The sequence below is a fragment of the Thunnus albacares genome, chromosome 21 (genome assembly GCF_914725855.1).
Source record: "Thunnus albacares chromosome 21, fThuAlb1.1, whole genome shotgun sequence".
Taxonomy (NCBI): domain Eukaryota; kingdom Metazoa; phylum Chordata; class Actinopteri; order Scombriformes; family Scombridae; genus Thunnus; species Thunnus albacares.
The window spans coordinates 6,956,758-6,979,796 of NC_058126.1; the positions used below are offsets into that span (position 1 = coordinate 6,956,758).

Here is a 23,039-nt window from a genome sequence, read left to right on the forward strand (position 1 = left end):
TGAAACTGTTCTCACCAGGAAAACAAAAGCATTTTTTTAAACGCTTAAATAAACGGTTCGATGTTTTGGGTAATAATCTGAGGTAAGAAGACACCACTCACTGAGTTTGAGTTTGCGGGCGATTAGCCTAGGCTAGCCGGTGGAGTTGCATTCTGTAAGTAACTCTTGATAAAGAGTTCATCCATCTGCTTAGTGCTTCTGTGTCAGAGCATCTCTGGCTACGGCTCCGGTTCCCTGGCAACGTCACTGTGACAACGAGACTCCAGAAAATCACTGCGCCCTGCTGTTGTTCATCAAGAAACACTTAAAACATGTAATTGTCCCTTAAACCACAACTAGTCATTTTTACATGTATATTTGTATTAATATTATACCAAAAAAAAGATAAAATGAGTTCATTAGCGAGCTTTAAAGGTGTTGGAAGGCCTATTGTTTAACATTTGAGAGAGCAGCTGTTTCCACCCTGCAATTAAGCTCCATGCAGAGCTAAAATAGTCACCTCCTGGCTTCAGCTCTGTACTTATAGCACATAGTTGAGAGTAGTAGGGATATTCTCATGCAAAGAGGCATATTTCCAAAAAATGTTTTTGGAAATGTTTTTTCTCTAACCTTAAACATGACCACGATCCTTCTCTCACCTCAACCAAGAAGTTTTATTAACCTAAACTTAGATATCAGCTAAGCTAACAGTTTTTTTTCTTAGTATAGGTGTGTAGCCTTGTGTGCTACAGTATAGGAGCAGTATAGAAAGACAGTGACTTTCTGCTATATGCTACACTCAGTCGTCCACTACTAGAATTAGATATCTAGAGAACATAATCTATTACATGTGTATTAATTTCTCAAACATAGGTTACTGGCATTTGTAGAATGAAGATGGGATTTCTTACTCTCTTGCACAGACTGAGGAGGCAACTACTATACTGTAGCCTCAGTAATGTATTTTCAGAAATCTAAGAGTTGCTTGTCATTGAGTTGGGGTGTGTTGACTCTCCTCCTCCACCCCTGTTTTACTACAATAAAAAGAGTGGTAGAGGTGAGAGGAGAATTGCAGGGTAGGTAGTGAATTGCAGGTGTTGGGGCGGAGGGGGAGGTAAAGGAGAAAACATATAGCTGAAGTGAAGTGAAGAGTGTGACACTGAGTTTTGCGCATGGCCTTCAATTACATTGAAGCCGGTAGCGATTTACGCACTCATGCACACGCTGATGTCAATATGCACAGACAAAAAAAAAAAAAAAAAAATGGCTAACAAGGATTTTGCTCATGCAGAATGCCTCTTGCACCGGAGTCAATAGTGTATGTCAATTACTAGAGGGTGAAACTATCGATGTTGCTTTGTCAATTTGTCATCTAATTATGCCAAGACTCCAATGCACTGTTCAAACTTACAGCCAAGTCATAATTAAACAGAGTTATGTTGACTTGTTGGGATTAAAGAAAAAAAATGACTTAATTTTGTTAATTATATTTTTAACTGGCAGTCCTAAAATGTATTAGTTTTTTGGTTATTTCAGTATTAGATAAAATAGTTGAAAACATTTTGGGAGTGCCCAAAATAGCCAAATGGTTACTACACATGCCACATAACTGCAACATCCCCAGTTCTAAATGTAGGTAATTACATATGAAATTGAATATATATTGTAATGTACAATGTATACAATGATCTTATAACAATAAGATGTGGTTCATAATTGTGAACTTGTTGCATGTTGTCAACCATGATGAAGTTTGTTAGCAGGTACTTAAAAAGTAATGAAGCTTTTGACACGTTTAAGCAGTGGTGTGACAGCACCATCAGAAAATAATATACACTGTTATTAGAAAAATGACAGAATATGAACTTTTACATACATTCTACTTTTCTTTGTGAGGCACACAGACATGCAAACTACTAATTGGAAAGTTGTCAACCAGTTGTCAAGCTCGCTGTCTGAGAGGAACAAGATAACTATTTCTCCAAACACAAAAGACACCATTGATCTCATAAAGATGGATTACTCCTCTTCAAGACAGCTGTCGGCTGGATTTTAAAACTGTGGGAAATGAGAAGCTACACACTGAAGAGTATACAAGGGTGGGTATTGATACTGAGATATGCCTTAAAACTGAAATATGCATTATTTTTGTTCAGAGAAGGTCTTTAGAATTAGAGCATGCAGAGAAGTCCTGCACTGAATTATGAACCAAGCATGGACTTTGGTTGCCAATTTAATGATTATGTAGCCTTCTGACATATCCTTGGAGTAAGTGCAGCAATTCCTCTGATTTAGTCCGGTACAAATTTAGTCTGGCCATGACCTTGAATGAAAAGGTTTGCACTAAACTCTAATAGCTTGTTCAACCAGCCAGCCCACAAACCATTCTCTCAAAATCAATGTTGCCCCAGCAATAGGGGGGAGAGTACATTACGTCCAACGGTTCAGAATCACACACATTGTGATGTGCTCAGGCAGTCAAGGAGATGCATCCAGTTTCAGGTCTGTGTAGACAATACACCTTGTTTTACTGTCAGGTTGATGTCTGTATTGAGAAAACACTAACAGTGAAATTATAGGTAATAAAGTGGGAGGCTGTCGTCATCAGCCTCAAAATGGCAATGAGAGAACATTGTTTTGTTTCAGAGCATTTATGCGCATTCAGTAACAATGGGCCTCATGTGGGAAGCGATTTACGACAAATGTCCTCTTATTTTTAATTTGCTCTTATTTTGTTAGTACCCATTGATTTCCATGATTCACCAGTGTTTTCTTATTTTTAATCTTCTCTCAGGTAAGAGAAAAAATTACGAGTGGTCAAGTGGTCTCTTAAGAAGACAAGAAAAAACCATCTAATTTCCCCAGTCAACAGATTGTTTGTCCAACTCAAGGAAACACAAGTTTTAAATTTGAGGAACGTTTGAGTCATCATTGAAATAACAGCAAAAAAGCCTATAAACTACCACAGGTAGAAAAAAAGTTATATGTATAAATTAATTTTAAGGCATTTGTACAGTAGATCTCCAACATGAACATGCAAAATGTACCTTCAGCAGCTGGTGTGTCTGTAAATGCATGCTGGTGGGGGTCTGAGTCCCTGGCAGTGGATCATTGTCTGTGTCGGGAGGCCTCAGAAAACCGATGCACCTGGAGCGGCATTGCTGTCAAGTGGAGCGTCTAACTGGACACCTGTCAGTGCCACCTCCTTCTTTAATTCTTAGGTCTACTTGCGAGAACACCACCTCCTCCTGTCCGCCTCCAGTTGTCATCATGGAGCGCTTTGCTTCTGTGTTTTTTTTTTGCTTCTATTTTCACGTCAGTTACTGTGCACCCCTCTGCTGACACGGTATATGTTTTGCCATTGCAGGGTTCTTGATTTTCCAGTAACACCAGTACTGACACTCTGGAAAATCACATGTTTACTTTGTTTATTGTTTAAGTTTATTTAACCATATGTTGATTTAACTACTGCTGAAGTTCTTCTTCTTACAGCCTTTCTTTGGTGGCATCTCTCCAATTCTTGGGCATGTGCCAGAGTATTTGCACACAGCACAACACCTGCCATTATGTAGTGTTTAGGGGGTGTTACTTATGCTAATAACAAACAAACGGCCACAAGCCTCCAATTTATGATCGAGTGGGATTCATCTTTCAGCACACCTGGGTAAGAGCAGATTTGGATGGTTAAGAATATTTGTTGCATCTGAGGTTGTATTCTTTTATTTATCTCTGATCAGAAATTTAGAGAAATTTCAGAGAATGTTGCTGCGTGATGCCCGATGTCCTCCAAAAGCACCATCAAAGAACTCATCATCCGCTTTTCAACCTTAATTCAAGCGTGAATTTGAGCATCTTTTCTGACAGCAACTAAAATGTTTCAGGCGTTGCAGGATTCAAAACTATTTTATGAGTTTTAATTGCTCATATCACTGCTCACAAAGCTTAAATATTTCCAACTAAGGACAAGGAATTGTAATCTTTCATGTGAGCTAAGAAAAGAGAGGCCACATGACTCCCAGGGCGTCTGCTGCCAAGGGGACCACTTCAGTAGGGCCCGAATCATTTATGCATTTTTAAAGGGGGTGAGGCAAAGACTCCTGAAATAAAATTTGGTAACTTAATCTCAAAGACGTACTGAGGGAATGAGGCTGCCTTGAAATCTGATCTTCTCCTGAATGGCTGGCGGCTGGAGACCAAATATAGGCCCGGTGCTTCAGTCGTAATTGGGAGCTTTATTGATTTCCGGGCCTGTCGTCACGCCTGAGGTGACCTTTTGTTTGAGAATAATTGCTCTATTAGAGGGTTTATTCAGGCACCTGCTGGGTATCTCAGACACTATTATTGTCCAATAAGAATCCCCAGGCAGTAAAGCAGTGACCCTGTTCTGATATGTGGGGTGGATGGAGAGAGTTTGACTTTCTGCACTGCAGGGGCTTATCATCACATGAGAGCACAGGGCTGGTTCGGTGCATTCGCGGGTTAACATAAGGTGGAAAACTTCATGAGGTTATATTACTTTCGCTGCATTGTTTCATTTCAGAGAAGCAGCAACAATCATTTGCTGCACCGTTCAGCACAAAGTATCATAGAATTAAATTTTTGTCCACACAAGCACATGAGAAATAACTGATTTGTTATTATCAAATGTCCATATAATGCGTTTTAGGAAATAATACTGGATACAGGGTCATAAAACAAGCACTGGCCTGGTGCTCAACAACTCTGAATATAAAGAGAGTCTTATTTGTGTTTTCATTGCTTCTCTACCACTACTGAAATATGTGCAGCCCCATTAAAATGTAGCTCAGGTGTTCTGCGAGTTCATCCCAAGTGTGATCAGTACAGAGTCAACCGAGAGTAAGAAAAGTTTACTAAGGAAACTTTCTCAGGCAGGAACATTTGGGTGGTTTTTGGCTTAAGCACACTGGCCCCCTTCGACCTCGACAGACGTATGAGAGCCAAGGGGAAATCAATAATTAAAAATAGAGCCAAAAAATGTTAATGTTTCTCTCAACAGATCTATCCTTTATTTATACTCTTAGCTTGTGCCAATAGGCAAATGTCGAAAAATGTGAAAATGCAGAAATTATAAAATGTATGACACGCTGTCCCTTTGACACCTGAAAAGGTGTGCTGTTCAATAAAACATGTCCTTGCCAAAACCAAGGATATTTTGTACCAATACAACAAATAAATAAGAGCATAACTACAAAGGTGCATCTGGAAATTATAATGTCTTGGTTGTATGTTATAATTTAAATGTATTTTTCATCAATTAAATTAGACTTTATATGTTTAGATGTGTAAAAGGGATCAAATTTACTCTTTCAAACTTTAGGTGGAATTTTCAGTTCAGCATTATTGAGGAAAAAACGATAAGGCTTTCAATATGCCTGCGATCATTTCAACTTCTTTATTTGTTCTGAGTGTAGGTATGATGAAAAGCTTGCATCGGCCTATCATATTATTAATCTCTTTGCCTTAAAACATGAAGACAGAAGGCATGCACACTGTATCATAAAAAGGGAGATAAAAGCTTTCTCATTCGGATATCATGTTCCAAATTAAACTTAGGACCTGGTTGCCACAGATAGCGTAGCTTTGCAGCCATGCTAGCAGAGGCCAGAGGGAAAAGACTAATGAACAGGAAGGTGAGTGTTCGTCACTGTGGTCTAGACGTCACGCTTTCCTGTGCTGCAAAAGCATCATGCTCCATGTTCCCCTCTAGCACTGAAACGGAACGATATCATTATGTCTTGGCATAAACAGTTATGACTCACACTCTGCTGTTTTTTTGTCATGCCATCACTCTTGCTTGCTTTCTTTAGAGCACACAGCTATGGAAAGCATTTTCACACACTTACTCTACTAGCTAGCTCTAGCTAAAACATATAAACAAAAACTGCAGCACCAGAAGAAACACAGATTGAGAGAATACCTTTTTTTTATAAGCTCCATTGAAAATTGTCTTTGTGCATCAAGTCAATGTGAACACATGAATAAAGCCCCTGTTCAATGGTCTTAATGCATTAATGCTCTCTAATGCATTCTGTTAGCACAAAGCACACGTTGGCATACACTTTCTCAGTGTGATGAAATTGATTTCTAACATGTTCTTTGTACTCTATTGGCAAAAACCCATCAGAGAGGCTCTAAGATGCTGTTTTCTTATTGAAGCCAATTGTTCGCTTTTATAAGAGTGTGCCCCACCCCCCATCCAAATCTTATACCACAACCTTAAAAACATGTACCCGTGTTGGCTCCACAACAAAACAACTAACAAAGAACCCCACTGCAGCCGACTAAATTCCTAATTGCCATTGGGATTATAAACTAATCGCAAAACTAAACCTTAAATTTAACTTAATCCTGAATTGACATTAAAGTTGATGCAATCTTGCCCTTAAACTAAAATTCACCCAAACTTAACCTTAAAATGGTGTTTAATCCAAACTTGGAACAGCTGTAATCACCAATTAAGCTAACCTTGGGTCCCAAGGAGCATTAATGGACTTTTGCTTGACAGATCTCTGGCGTTAGGGGTTAGGGAGACCAGTACTGTAAGTTTCAGTTGGTTAATTTAAATTTTTGTTCCGTTTTCTTGGTTTGTTAAGTCTGTGTTTGGTATAGATTCACTGTATGAGTATTTTATTTGTTACTTGAAAGCTTAGGTTCTTCGTAAAATGTTAAAGATACACATAATTTTCACTTTCGGTACATGCCATAATTGAACATGAAAGAATTTTATCTTTGAAATGTAGATAAAATGTAAAAAGTAGTAGAATGAGCACCTTTAGGTCTGAAAGACCAATAACTTCTTGAAGCAAGTGTTCCCAACTCATATTGGAATCACTCAAGCGAAAAAATTACTGTTAATTTTGATATCTTATTGGCCAGGACTCAAGGGTCAGTGACAACTGATATAAATAAGTGATAAAAAACCACTCAATAGCTTCCAAGGCTTCATTCAGACCCAGAGATTACCCAGGAGTGTCATTTTTTTCTTCTTCTCTGAAAAGACTGCAAATGACCGAGTGGGGTAGAACCTGTATTTCACCGTTATAAGTAGGGGTAGAGCATATAACTCAGTGACAATTGACAGCACCCTGAGGATCACTGAAATGAGATAATAAACTCCAGAGTGCAAACCCAGGGACTGTGTGAACTTCTAATCTCTCAAATGGTAAAGAAGGAAGATTCAATCATGCTGTGTAACTGCCACTTAAGGTCTTTTAGTATCTCTGCTTGGTTGTATGGTGCAAATAAATGATAAATTTCGTCAGGGTGATTACTTAAGTAGGCTATCTTCAAATACTTTTGATTATAAAACAAGCAAACTCTATGGAATAGCACAAAAAAACATCCACATGTATATTCCATAGGGCTATGAATTGCAGCATTCCCAGGGAATGAATAGATTATGAAAACACTTTAAAATGTGTGTGGGACAGACTTTCTGTAGTAATTAGCACCCTGCATTGAATGCCAATTCCAGCAAAGTGCCAATGTACCACATTTTCATATCAGCAGAACAATAGCAGAATCAAAAGCCCCAATCAAGCCTCCTGCGGTGTTTGATGTTGGAACAAAGTCGGACCCTCATTTACTGGAACACTCTGAAATTAGGACTGCATGCTCATTTGCCAGAATGAGACGCACATTAGCTGAGCATTTGATTCCATTTCAGTAGCCGGTTAACAAAGGAAAAGCATAAACAAGATGGCAACACAATTAATGACCAATATTATTTTTTTCCCCCACTCACTTTGTCTGTTTTAATCTGTGCGTGATTTCTTTGTACTAAGCCGCATTGAGCTACAGCATCTCCATAGAAACTAGGCTGCCACTGGGCGTTTGGAGTGTACCCAGCAAATGTCATGATGAAAGTCAGTGTTTCAGGGATGGGCACTAAACACCACTGAGGAAACATGTAACGGCTGCCAATATTTTGAACGTGGAAAAATCAGCAGGGGGTTGACATTGTCGCCACTGACCGATTCCCTCCCACCCAGACTTATTTTTTTTTTTTATATAGCTAGAGGAAACAGGAGTAGGATGCATGCCAGCAGATAGGCAGTCCAGGACAGAGCTGACAACATGACTGTCAGACAGATGACAGGGATGCGTGCTTTTCAAGTAGAGAAAGATGATATTGCAGCAGGCTGCCTACTTTCACGCTCCCATCACCATAATGTGATGAGCTGTCACATTAAAATCCTCGAGTTGGTCAATTTGGAGCGCCATCAGTATTCCCCTGTGGCGAGAATTATTGCAGCCATAACAATAACACTAAAGGTTCGAGGCGATAAATGTCAGCAGGAACACTGGTTGGAAGACAGGGCCAGGCTTTGAAAAGCAAGCTCATTCCTCTAGGCCTGTGCCAGGCTGAGCAGCCAGATGCCAAGATTTGGGCACAGCCTTTAGCCCCCTGCAGGCTACCGGGTGTCTCTATGTGCTGCTTCATAGGGCAATTTGCTGTTACTAAAGGAAGTGAGGAGGAGGAAGGAAGGAGGAATTTGTCGTTCATTTGTGTCTATTTTTAAAAGGAAAAATTACAACTCTGAAAAACAAGGACTTTAACAACCTATACCAGATGTTAAGGACAAAGTCTGAAACCGGAGCTTAAATAAGACAAAGCTAATGACATTCCGAGCTCACCTCAGCTGTGTGTATCACTTTGAGCTGTCACACTTCCCCGACACTGGCACAAACAACCCCTGGCAGCATGTCCAATGAAGCTAGAGCACCAGCTTCTCCTAATTCGCATCTGAGCCTACAGGCAATTACCTGCTTATCGTTCGTGACTAGCACTCGCTCTTTAGAATGTTTGTCACCGATGTGGAGGTGGCATAGAGACGACAGCGGGACCCGAGGGGGGCCGACGGTGAACCTGGCAACGCTCAACGTTTCAATTAGAGGCTCGGCAGAACATGGCGGCTTCTGATCGCCTTCCTGCTCTACAGCTCTGAGCCCCTAATTACAGCAGGTCGATAAGGCCAGAAAACACAGCTCGAACGGACTGAGGCGAGGCACAGATAAACACACGCAAACAAAGACAAGAATTCAAAGACATATTAACTTACACACTAATCCACTCATGCTATATATTTGCACACACACACACACAGATACAGACTGATACACCTCCGACAGCTTATCTGACTTAAAAAATACAAGGAATGCTCACTGTTTTTGTTATGCATACAAAATGTATCTGCAACCATAGAAACAGGAAATTTCTGCCTTAAAAACCTCATGTAGTTCATCTAAAAAATATATATTCTGACATAAGTTATTCGAAATGCATTCAGCTTATTTACCTTCTTGTAAAAACCATGCTTTTCACCTGAACGCAAGGCAACAAGGAGAGAAAGAAATAGTTTAGAATCCTTAGCGAGATGCTTCATTTATGGAAATATGACCATTCAGGATGATATAGAAAAAGCTCAACAGTGTTTAATGGGATCTGTATGCATAGACTGTGCTGACTCCCGTAGCTTAGAGACACAATTAGAATATAACAAAGCAAGAAAACCTTTTTTTTTTTTTTTTTTTTCTTTTTTCACACCTGACGGAAAGAAATGCTGACCTTTTCCTAAATGATCCGGTTTTACACACGGTTTGGAATCTCCTCCTGAGGTTTTTTTTAACGCAGCCTCACACACACACACACACACACACACACACACACAGACACAAACAGATGCACACAACTGATGTCTACACCCACTATTAGTGAGATAGAGGATTGTCATGACATTTAGTTGACCGTTGTTCCAAACACTGAATATTTATTGCCGTATTAAAGCGCAACCCCCCCCCCCCCCCCCACCCTCCCTCCTCTCCCTTCCCCTCCCCGGTGTTATAAGCCATTTCGGCAAAGAACATTTAAATCATGACAACAATCATGATGAATCGCTGTTGTGGATGCCTGGCAATCTCGCCTCTAATCTCCACTTCAGACCCCAACATCACGGCTCAATTGTTCATAATTGCCCTTAAGATGAACTATGGCACAAACATTAGGGGCATCCAATTCTCCTCTAAATCCATCTTCCATTCCCCTCTTGTCAGTCAAGAGCACTCAGCAAACAGGAGAAGTTAGGCCTATTATCTATTTGCATTCCGAAAGTGAATCATCTCGTCACTCTTTGCTTTTCTAAAAACCTATTTTGGCCTTACTGCTTATCTGTCTCATTAAGAAGTGGCTGAGCTGGAAAGAGGTACAACACAGTCAGATGGAAAATAAGCAAAAGAGCTTAAGTGTGCGTGACAACAGCGGATGACCTAATACCACCCGAGCCACCGATTCACAACAGGAGATGTGCACGAAAGAAAGAAAGTGCAATGAGTGTGGTGTGTAAGATGCATCGTGTGGTTTCAAATAAAATCTGCCTGAAGAGAATATACTTTAATATGACTGTTATAGGACATGACAGGAGGAGGACAAATCTAATTATAAGGAGAATATACAGGGAGGAGTTTAGTATAACCTCATTCATGTGAGATACTGTCTTTTGGGAGGTGGTTATTTTTTGTACTTTACATTTTAAGCATTTTGCTTACACTTGTTTTTTGCTGAATTTCTCACACTGAGGGAGCAAAAGGCGAGCCGGTCTTTTCCTCCCACACGCGATGACAGGCTGAGCAAATTTGCATTTAGTGTGATGTAATCTGTGACCATCCAGATATGAGGGCTTCTGCCTGATCAACAGGTCACCTTGGCGATACGTTTAGGTCGTTTTCACCATTAAAAGCTCATCATGTTAACCGTGAAATGGATATTAGAATAGAGATTGATTCATGTTAACAACATTAGGCGAGTGTTTATACAGAGGCACTGATTTTGAAAAGACAGACCTACAGGGCACTGAGACACATCACTGCAGCAATGCTGTATATAGCACATTCATACAGTTCTGCAGTCGAGTTCTCCTGCTAAAAAACACCAAAGCTGTAGCAGGTGCCGCGCAGATGATTCCTCCTCGTACCCCAGTGTTTTGTGTGCAAGTTGCTGGTTTAATTAACATCTGTTAAAGCACTTATCACTCGAGCTATTCATCAGCAGGCCAGTGAAGCGGCAGCTCTACCACGGCGAGGTGGATGAAACAAAAACATGGCTGATTAAAACCACACTTGTCAAATATGATCAATTCTACAATATTTAAAGCTTTCACCGTCTTAAAAGAGCACCTTCCTGTCTGACTTTTTTGTCGATATTTTGGTTTGACTTTCAGGAGAGCGTCTTCACATTTTATGCTCGAATTTATCAGCTCACAGAAGACGGACACCATTTCGAATAAATAGCATTTTATCAATATTTGACCAGAGCTCATACTTGAGATGTATATGACACTGAGTACATTCATATTACTGAGCTGGGGTCAGAGTATCTTATAGGGAAGATAAGTATATAAATAACTAAGCACTGAACAACATGCAGCTCAGTAGCCCTGCACTTTTTTTGGAGGATGTGACAGCCACCTGCTTCCTCCGGTACATATAATGACACCAGCCACCATCATCTCCCAGCAAAGAGCTCAAAAGGGCAAAAACAGCCACAATTCTTTCAGGCACATTCATGTATCACAAATACTAAGAGCAATTTTGAAAAAAAAAAAAAGATTTGGAACCAGCAAAAGGCTGCAAAGTGAGTAAGAACTAAGCACTATCATGCTACCAGTGCTATAGCTTGTCTGTAATTTATTTCCTCTTTTGGCCCTTGGTTGCCTATTTTCTTAAGGAACACCCACAGGCTGCTCCAATCATCTATTTCTCAAGCTTCCTCCATGGCCCTGATCTAAGGTTTTGACTTTGACTTTGACCCCCTCCCCCTTCCCCCTTCCCCTCCGCCACAAAGTCCTTTACTGCTTTGCTAGTATGAGAAGCTACAGATACAACTTTAACAGGGCAGACCTCGCTTTTCAGCTTTAGCTCTGACAGTAATGTAAGTCTTCCCCCCTTTAGCATGCATTACCCACTAAGGCTTCCCGGGTTTGCGAGTCACACAGAATGCGGAAAAAGCGGTAAAAGGCTGATTATTGGGAGCTGGATGGCGGTAGACGTCTCTGCTGAAGTTTTCCCCATTAAATGCTGGGTGCTGTGATCCTGCTTCAACGCTGCACCGGGCTGCAAATGGCTGTGAGGAGTAACTGAGGAATCTGAACTTAGAGAATGCCAATTACCCATTCAACACAGCACACTCATGTTTACCAACCCAGGTCGTCTATGAAATGAAGGATACAAAAGGACGAGGACGGTTTTCTCTGGACACAGGACTGTCTTGTAGCGTTTATTTCAAGTACCAGAATCCAATATGGGCGAGTGCTCTCTCTCTCTCTCTCAAGTGCCAGATTTGTAGGGTTTCAAACATTTGGACTGTCTGTTGCAGCACCATCTTTGCGATTATCCAAAGATTAATGTATTTTGACAACGAAGGAGTGCTACTGTAGCTTTAAATTAGTCCAAAAGTGTCTCCCTTGTGTGAGTGCATTACTGCCCCAGCCCAAACACGACCTTTCACACCTTCACAACCTCCACCCTGTTGCAGTAATGAGGGTTAGTGATGTGACTCTCTCTCTCTCTCTCTCTCTTTCTGTTCTGTGGCTAACTGATTACTGGAGAGCTGTTGCTGCTGTTGCTATCTCTGGTGAGTTGCCCTCTATCTCCGTCCTCTGTCCCTGGACCATAAGCCCTGCTAGCAGACCATCAATCAGAAGGCCACAACAGGACCTCACGTAATCACAGCTAGTGTGTATGTTTATGTGTGTGTGTGTGTGTGTGTGTGAGAATACACCAGATGTGTGCTTACGTGTGCAAGCATGCATGTCTATGTTACACTGCTGATTTTACAACCTAATATGCTTGAAGCAATTTTTCACTTTGCTGGAGCGTCACGCCTCAGGAATATCCACTGACAGCCGCCATCTACTATTTACTGGTATTCCAGCATTACCAGGCCTCTAATCTCATCAGTAATTACAAACACCTTTCAAATGAAATGGGGAAAAAAAAAATATATGCAAAGGTTTAAAAATAAATAAATCTGTTGCATGAAATTCTCAATGAAATCAAGTGATTCAATTAAGATTACATTACATAGTGAAGCCAATACTGGTAACTAAGTATTCATCAAAGTATAAATGTGTATGAATGCATGCTAATAAGGAAGATCTATTCCAAAAAGATTCTACAGTAACAAATGCCTGTTATAATTTAACTTGTTTTCTGTCTAAAATTCAAAAGAATATTAAATTTCAGTCATTTATTAATCTACAAATCCTTTCAACACCATGTAATATCACTTTAAAGTCCATCAGTTGCTTATGTTGATGTTTGTTCAAACGTAGCCTGCACTCTATGTTCAGAATAAGCAGGGTGGGACTGTCGGACCTTTGCCCGTCTCCAAGGGTGAGACTGACAGTCTGCAGCTAAATCACAGCAGGGGAAGATTGTCTGCTTGGCAGGATAAAGCCAAGTGTCCCTCTCACCTTTTCTGTCATCTTTAGACAGGTGCAGCGCACAGGTGGAGGCTGCCAGTGACAGATGCCGTCTAAAGTTTCAGATTGTGTTGATAGAGCCACTTGAAGCGTGGAGAAAAAAAAAAAAAAAAACAGCGGTATGACTTACAAACTTGACAAACTAAAACCGTATTATTGCATGTGACCTTAAGTGGCTCATTCTTACTTTCCCAGACATTCAAGGTCTTGTCTGGTTTAGAGGAAGTTCTGAAAATGTGATCACCCTTGGGGGAAACATGATAGTGGCCAAAAGGAGATGACTTTTCTTAATTATTATCATTAAATGCAAAGATGTCAAAATAAAATTGAATGACACAACAAAAAGCTGCTGCTGAGAAGCGTTTCTTCTCAAAATGTTAAGTAGTGATGCTATGAAAAGAGAATACTGTTCAATATAACTACTATCTTTTAACATACAAGAAAAAATGATTTTCAAAAGTTTTAAAAGTTAAATTTGTGTTTCCTCTTATCCACAAACCCTCACAGATGTCTAATGCCTCCAATGTAAACAGTGACACTCAGTGCAGAATTGTATTCTTGCTCAGATTTACTGTTACTCTCATGTAGGAGGTAGACTGAGGAGCTGCTGTATCATTTTGACAACCCTGACATTAACACAGCACAACGGAAAATGAATAGTCAAATCATGAAATATTGATACTCCAAAATAAAAACTGTATCCTCCAGTCTGGGCTCTTGTACCTCTACGGAGACGGGTCAGCAGATGCTTCATCATCACTGAGAGACTGATGGAGGTTGACAAAGAAACACAGCAGAGCCACCTTTCACCACACTAAAATGCAACAGTGTTCTCTCAGCCTCCAGTCTGGAGAGACAGTTAAACTCACGCATTTCAGGAGAGGTCAGAGGCTTTGAAGGGTTTTGTTTTTTTTTTTTTTTTTGTTCAATCCCCATCTGAGATAAAGCGTGGCCGTGATATGATGATTTGAATGCGTTTAAAAGTGTTGGTATGAATATCAGAGGCACTTTTTGCAGGCCTTTCGTCGTGCACAATCTGATTCAAGTTGCCCGGTGGGCTAATTGAGCTGATTTGCGTGTCCTACTGCAAGGTGAAGCGCTACTGGATGTAATGGAAAACACAAACTGCTCGTTGTCTCCTGTGCGTAAAGTCACTTGAATATTGATCACTGCATAATAATGATGATGATCACACAACGGAGCACGAGTCTGTCTTTGAAAAAAAAAAAAAAAAAAAAAATCCTCCAGTCGTGATGAACTGGCTGCACGGCACCGGCTATCACTTTCACAATTGACTCTGAGTGCAAACCTCTATCACGGACAAATTATTTTCTCCCCTCCAACACCAACATGCGCGGTCAAAAGAAAAGTCACCGCAGCGCTGCATGCAAATATTAATCAGTGTTGGCCAACCAAAGCAGGGCGACACACAGGTTAATGCTCTATATTAATATGCCAGGGCAGAGAGGGGTGAGAGAAAAGCTGTACCTGGTCTTGTTGAGCCGCTTTCGACGGTGCATTGCCTTCCTTCGCCGTGGTCATGATTCTCTACAGCTGGGAGAAACTGTTGTTTCCCCGGCAGGAGAGAAAAAAAAATGCAGAAATGTATACCGGTGCAGCAGATAACCGGTGGGCACAAGAAGAAGAAGAAAAAAAAAAGGTCTATTCACAGCGCCTACAGGCTGCGTTTGCAGCGGCCAAGGTGTGAAATAACAAGTGGTGGAAGGACGCGCTGCTCAGGATGAGAAAAGGCAGAAGATTTTTCAGTGGAAGCGAAAGAGAAGAGGAGGAGGAGGAGGAGACATGTGAGAGAGGGAGAGGGAGAGAGAAGCATCGCATCTCTTGATTGCGGGACTCCGCGTGAGCCATTCAATATTCCAAAGGCACTTGCTTGGCTTGCATTTCAGCGCAGGGTGGGTATGCGTTGCAGAGTGAGTGGATATCAATTAAAAATGCGCATTGAAATTAAGTACTGAAACTTTAATGCTGAATTCATGAGGAATATAAGCTCATAAAATATGCATCTGCAAGCAGAAAGACATTCTAACACTCCGATTTCAATCATAACAGTATCAGATATCCAGGCTTTACAATGTTTATTCATATTTATTGCAGCATAAAGGCCTATCTTGTTAAGACAAGTCCCTTCCCACTTTGGTTTTCAGTAATGCTGTGGTAAAGCTGCTGGTAAACTGGGCGAGCAGCAGTGTTGGAAAGTAAATTTACTCAAGCACTGTATGATTTCATTTTCTTCTTTTTACATCACTTCCTTTGTTTGACAGCTGTAGTTACGTGTTCAGATTAAGGTTTAACATGAAACCATATAATAAGCAAATCAAATAACGTCATTGAAGATTAAACCATTGGTTTCCAGTCTATTTGGATTGTGACCCATTCCAGAAAGAAAAGCTCTTCATCATGACGAGATGCTGAGAGTTTGAACAAAGAGTGATTTCTCCTCTAAACTTCTCATTTGGTTTCATTTTAATAATCACTCAGTGGCCAAAGAATTAGTTTAAATTATTCAGGATTCCACAAAAAAGCACAGATCTGGGTCCAAAGAATTAACACTTTTTTGTAGCAGGACTTTATGTATATGTATGTATATGTATATGTATATGTGTGTATATATACACACTGTATATGGTTAAGACCAGCTCAATGTCAACAAGCTTCAAAATTAAAATGCTGCTTTTAGTTAAGTATGATTGAACACAGTACTTTACCTGTGATGGAGTGTTTTTACATTAATGTAATACATAGATGTATTAGTACTTTTACCTAAGTAAGGTATCTTTTACTTAAGTAATGTATTAGTTCTTTTACTTATGTAAAGTCAAATTCAAAGTTTATTCATTTAAAGTGCAAAATCATACCAGGGTGTCTCAATACACTTTACAGCAGTAAAACAATATTAAAAGAATCGAGGAGGGACAGCACCAAAATAAATAAATAAATGAATAATGGGAAATTTAAAGCGGATCAAATACACAGAAAACCATCTGAAGTAGCCAATCGTGTGACACGCGCACGTTATCACATCACTACCAATGATCGCAGGAACGCAGATTTTAGCGAGACAGTCTAGCTGTTCTAAGTAATATATTAGTACTTTTACTTAAGTGAAACTGAATTTCCATCCACCAGCGGTGAATTCCTGTAGTGAATATAACAATTTTTGCTTTACATAACTTTCTTGCTGTAATTAGAAACAAAACATTGATGCTCTGCTGCTTTCATGCATTAGTGATGGTACTGAAACACTAAGTGGGCTGAATGTAATGTAACAGGCTTAAATCTTGTATTCATACAGGAGCTGCAGAAGTAATAACACAGAGAGTCAATAGTGAGAACATTATTATGTTTAAGACATGAGTGGTTCTAAAAAAATATGATCCAGGGATGAAATAGCTGCAATAAACTGGAACTTGTTAAGACTGAGGCAAAAGGTTCAGAGAGGGGTTCTGAGATTTTAACTAAATCTAAAAAAGTATATATATAATTAGCAGGGAAAGGGCATATTCAGTTTATTGCAGCAGTACTGAGATGGACCTCTCATGTCATCTACATTTAACAATAAGAACCAAATTTCCTTTCATGGACGTGTTCAATTAATTACATCCACATGAGTGTTGTACTGTCCCTATTAAACACAGCAAGGACATGACTTACTTTGATTTGCTCAGAGATGTATTTATTGTTAATTAATACCTTAGTTCCCAGTTTGACTCTTTATATTCTCAGTTTGCAACCGAATGTGCTGCGCTGTTAATTAAAATCAGGTGGCAGCTTGATGAAGTCAATTAACCTGGAATCCCAAATGAAGTCTGCAGTGTTGTTCATGTGACCAGCAGAGCGCAACAGGCAGAGAAAGGCCCGTCTTTCAATAAAGTAGCCTCAGTGAAAGAAATCCACAGTTGGATACCCTTAAGATCCCTAGGACATTCCTGGTTCTTCAAAATGTTAAAAATGAAAAATGTGTAATTTTTGACAAATTTTCCTCACCAAACAAAGCCAACCTGTTCATGAAAAATGAAATGAAAGCCCACCCGGTGTTCGCAACACCATCCACTTGTGACTCAAAACTACATTAGAAGTCTCCTCCACCAACTCAGCCTGTGTTTACCATCAAAAGAATGATGTATGAAACTGAAACGACTCCTCAACAGCCAATCAATCAGCTCCAAACGAATGACGGCTACTCCGGGCCAAAGCCCTATTGGCTGTTGACGGATGCTACTGTATGCGGTCGGACCGCGGCAGCCGAGAACACAATAACTACCTTACTGTGGCTGTGTTACAGAGTGAGTGTACAAACCTCATGTCTCATGATGTTGACAAATGGACAGGAGACGGCAGTGATGAATGCTCCTGGGAGTGGCTCTGTTTAAATACACATTCCTGGGAAGTCAGGAATTAACTGACTGACAGTGCCAACCTGCCGAAACTAATGGAGCCATCCGCTCACTCCTGCCCAAACATCCCACTGCCAACGCCAAGCTAGAAGCCAACATAATGAAGTGGAAGTACTTTTGCCCAATTAAAACTTCAACAAAATCAATAAATGCTGTAATTTTAAAATACTATACACTGATGCATTATTTTGGCACTGATTTTAGCTGTGTAATAGCTGGAAACAAAATCCTGGCTACTGGGTGATGATTCTGTAGATAAAAAATAATTGCTACAGTTAAAGAGCTGTCTCCAATTAGCCCTGCAAATTTTGAGTCTTCCATCATATCTTCCATTAATTAATTAATTAAAATGAGCCGACATTCCTCTGACATTCCTCTAATAGCAAACAGAATTGTCATACAAATGGAATCTTTGCTCAGTTTAATTTTAGAAGTAGAAACCAAAAGCAAAGTATGTCCAAGAGTTTTAGTTTGCTTAAAGCAAACAGTTGTTTCCTCGAGTTCTTGGGCTGTGCAGCTTTTTAATTGAGATATTTGGAGAGCTAAAGCGTAAAATCCCCGTTAACACCATCGGGTGCGAGGGGGATCATGCACATTACATGGAAATCTGGTGTGTTTGTGATTAAGTCTCTTGCTGAAACTCATAAAAATCATACCCAGACAGAACGGAGCAGTACGTTCTGACAAAACAAAACCTTAAGTTCAAATAAGATAAGACTTTGACTTATTAAATATATGAACCAATTATGCTATGTTTGTTTTTTCTTCAGTATCTGCACACGCATGCATAAAATCGGCACAACTTCTTCGGTTTTAAGCTTATGCACGCACACATCCACGTCCATAAAATGTGTCCCAACACAACCATTTGTGGAGAAAATGGAATCTAAAAAAAAAAAAAAAAAAAACGTATTTCCTGAGTTATAGTCAGCTCCACTCTCCCAGAACATATTCTGTCATTGCATATGGCCAAAGTCATCTATCAGTGTTACATTAATTCCTATATCAAACCCTTCAATGCAGCAAGCCCCCAGTGCGTAGAATAGCCAGGGGAACAAGTGTAATGGTATGTTTCGAAAACAAAAGTTGTTCAGTGCTGTAACACCCCATGACTTGTTTTGATTAAATACTTTATGGAGGTATCCCTTCCCTTGTGGGCTGCAGTGTTATTTCCTGGGACGTAAATTTTGATATGGACAAATCTTATATAGTATATGATGGAGGAAGCTTGCACATAAAATAAGACCAATATCGCCTTAGAGAGAGGTCGAGGATGGGTAAGTGATTACTCTGGTGTTGACACGGAGCAAGACCAAAGGTCTGGGATTCACACTCTGAGACTCTGCTTCCCAACAGATGGTGGGATGTAGGACTGTGTGCCTCAATTTTTCCGTTCTTATTTGTCTGACACATGATGGCAAGCATTGGGATATTGGAAAAAAAAAAAGTAATTGCTTTTCCATCTCTCCCTCCTGCTCCCACTCCCTCCGAATACTCTATGTGAGGTCCTTACATAAATACAGATCGGACCCATCATCCTGACAGAGGTGGGACGCATCAGGATGCAGTTTCTCCTCTTGCCGGCATACAGCACTTTATGCCAGGTGTGACTCATCAGCCTTCACACCACTCAGCCGTGAAATGTCAACAGAGCCAGATTCCACAAGCATGCCTGCATTTCCAGTGCTGGGCTGATGAGCACGTCTATAGTGGTGAATGAGTTTTCAGCCTTGTCCTTATTAGCATACTGTCTGTGTACAGTATGTCCTCCCTGCTGACAAAGACAGAAGCAGAAGCCAATCCGGTTCTTCAAATTGTGCCATCTTGTCTAGTGATGCTTTAAAAACTGCTCATATTTAGATACACATGTGGCATTTTGTGGTAGGAACACCGTACAGGTTTGTGTTGTACAGTGAAAAGCCAAAAATGTGAATTTTATGTGGGTTTTTTTTATTTCATTGTTAAAGTTTTACTCTCTGTTTCACTTTACAATCCTGTTTTTCTCCCTGAACTAATGACATATTCTTAACAGGTGTCGCATGGACATCATCATCTTGTTTTTGAAAAGGCTCCGTTGTCATGACAACAGCGGTTGCTTCATGCATTAAATGGGGTTTATTCAGGATTGCTTTAAGTCAGTTCTTTTGTGTTTTGCATCACATAATGTTTTAAAACTGAGCTGACTGTGGATGGCTTGTTAACCCATCCAAACCGCTTAGACCCTGAGAATAAGATCACAAAAGAAGAACAATCAGCAACACATTCCTCACTTAAACTTTTTTGTGTGTTAAAATATAACTTCATCATAGGATTGCTTTAAGTCAGTTCTTTTGTGTTTTGCATCACATAATGTTTTAAAACTGAGCTGACTGTGGATGGCTTTTTTTTTTTAAGTCATCTTCAAGCCCATTTGGAAAAGAAAATCAACAGAAAATATTATTGATGGAATATGACTTGACTTAAGAGTGCAGCACACACACACACAAAAAAAAAATCAAACCAATCACCTGCTCTTTGAGGAGATTACAAACGGCTGATTCAGCGCACTATCACTCCTTCAAGGACTAACACTTCCCGCTGCACCTAGAATAACAGCACACCTCCAAACCGCACCTGCTAACACATTTAGGACCCTGCTAAAAGGCCAGCATAGGCCTTCTATAACACATTTCAGCACCAGGAAAAAAGACAGCTCCCAATACTGATCCAGACACCATCAAAAGCCTCACTGTGCTGAAATAGATTTCAGCACCACGTAATGGACAGCTCCAGCGGAGCATTTCACTGCCACATCCAGGACTCCTTTCACTGAGAAAAGGAAACCTGAAGAGAAAAATACCAGCACAATGGGCTTTTTCCCCTTTACAGAAGATGGTGAGTGCTGAAGCCACAGAGAAATGATCTTCAATAGGAATCAAATGTCATTAGGGTCCTATCATTATAATAAATTGATATGTCTGGAAAAAAGATTCATTCATATGACAGTTTCTTAATAATAACACCTCATTATTCTTAATTGCAGTGATTACTACAGGCTGACAGTTTTACTAAAAGGAGAAGAAGGTAGTTATTAGAGTAAAATATGTGTTTTTAACCATATCTAAAGCTTTATATTCTCTATAGTTTACTTCACATCCCAAAGCTGCTGTAATATTCTGGGCAAACGCCAAGTTGACAGCAACATATTTGAGGATTGAGACAATATATAGCAGAGTATATGTTATGAAAAGGTTGCAGCTTACAGTTCTTATATATACTGGAAGTCAGTGCCAATTAATATTTAAGTATCTGCCAAAAGTAATAAATAAATAGTTCTGCACAGAAAGATTTGGCTAAATTCCCAAAACAAGTCCAAGGTGAGTGTGAAATGTTCAAAATTGGATCCAAAGATCAGCAAAAGGAAAAATTCACAAACTGTGTTATTATACAGAAATATCATCAGCAAAATGCCCCAAAAATTCCAAAAGATGATCTTTTAGATCTCAGCTGCACAAGATGATATTTAATATTTCAGGTTTGAGAAACATCACTTTCACCCCTGTTAGTTTTATTGCAGAATTACAACTTACAACTTCAGCGTTCATTTTATCATTCTCATTAGTACATGGAGTTTCTTGACCCTGTGTAAAAACCCAGCATAACTTTGCACAACTCCAGCAAGGCAGGTCTAATTAGGCACAGTAACTGCAAAGACCTGTGTCGGTATGCAGGGCCTGTATCATATGTTTTGTCAGTAAAATAACCATTAACTAGCTGCTAAATAAATGTGGTGGAATAAAAAGTGCAATATTTCCCCATTAAATGTAGTGGATATAAGTATAAAGAAGCACAAAGTACCTACAAATTGTTCCTACAGTACTTAGTTACTTTATTACATTACTTCAGCCTACATTCCTTATATGGAGTGACTGTAAATGTGTTTAGAGTTGCCGAGAAGTGACAGTGATGAGCGACAATTTGAATATGTCCCATAATTTCCTATATTGTCAAAAGGGAACATCTCGTTCCTAATGGCGCAGTGATTGAGGAGGTAAAAGAAAGGCAAGTCGAGAAGCTGAAGAGAGTGAATAGAGGGGACAACATGACCCTCCTGAATGAGCATGCTGTCCTGACTCAGATATTAATGGCATGATAATGTGTTTTCTTTCTCTCTTGGCAGAAAAAGTGGTAGCTTTTAATTCTGCTAAAAAAATTATTACTACCACAATTAAATCAGCTTTTTTTAAAATTTAAAAAAAAAAATCCTTCCACAAATACCCCACAACCCTCCCAAAACCAATCATAAGGAGGTTACAGAGTCTGACATTCACTGTCTAAGGCAGCGGTTCAGGGTCAGAACCCCAAGAACAGGTCGCAATGCTAATCTAAAGGGTCACGAGATGATTAAATGGGTGGGGAAGGAGAAAAAAACCTATTTCTACAGCACCAAGTTATGTTTATGTTTTTATACTTTCTTTCGTTTAACTCATAACACAGACACAGGCAACCAGTGACGAGGGGTTGGAAGTATAAGCACAGAAGGGGTCACAAGCCAACCGGTCCATTTTGCTCACATCATAATTCACTTGATTGGGAAATATCTACATAGAAAAAAATGTTGTTTTTTTTTCATAACATTTTTTAACATAATGTGGTTCAGAGAAAGCATAAACAAAGAAAAAACACAAGCTGCCTCTTAATTATATGCAACTGGTCCAGCGTTATGGCAGTGTGCTCCATTAAAGCTTATTTAATAACAGTGAGCCACCAAATGTGCGGTTCAGCAGTTTTGTTCTTCTGCCTGAATGAGAAATGGAAACTGTGACTCCAAATGGTGTAAACACCACCGAGCATTAAGATAGTACCCAGTGTCCCCCAAATTACAGAGGGTGATTGGTGTTTAACTGCAATCATGTTTTACCTCCTTATGACCTTTAAAGCAGTTTGTGAAGTTGTGGACTCAAATAAATAAACTTATACAGCACACACAAAAACCAAAAAAACAATACTTTTTTTCCTATGAGAAGTCATCTGTATTATCCACAACTGCAATGGTTGAGCTGGAGCTGCCGTGTGTCTTGCTCTCTCAGTCTCTAGACCATGATAAATCACAAGTCGGGAGAACATTTGTCACAGTGGGCCACATGTCCTTTCATCACACCAGGTC

The 23,039-nt window shown here is 39.8% G+C and overlaps 1 protein-coding gene across 7 annotated transcripts in view; it reads right to left on the bottom strand.

Moving 5' to 3' along the window:
• Window positions 1–23,039, bottom strand: part of LOC122972910 (dipeptidyl aminopeptidase-like protein 6) — a 199,548-nt gene that overhangs the window by 73,048 nt on the left and 103,461 nt on the right. The window contains exon 1 of one of the 7 annotated variants that reach the window (XM_044340334.1): window positions 14,967–15,340. The exons of the other annotated variants lie outside the window; for them this stretch is intronic. Coding sequence (XP_044196269.1) covers window positions 14,967–15,020 — 54 coding nt within the window. The 5' untranslated portion in view covers window positions 15,021–15,340. Of the gene's footprint in view, window positions 1–14,966; window positions 15,341–23,039 lie in introns of those variants that run through there. 7 annotated transcript variants of the gene reach the window in all.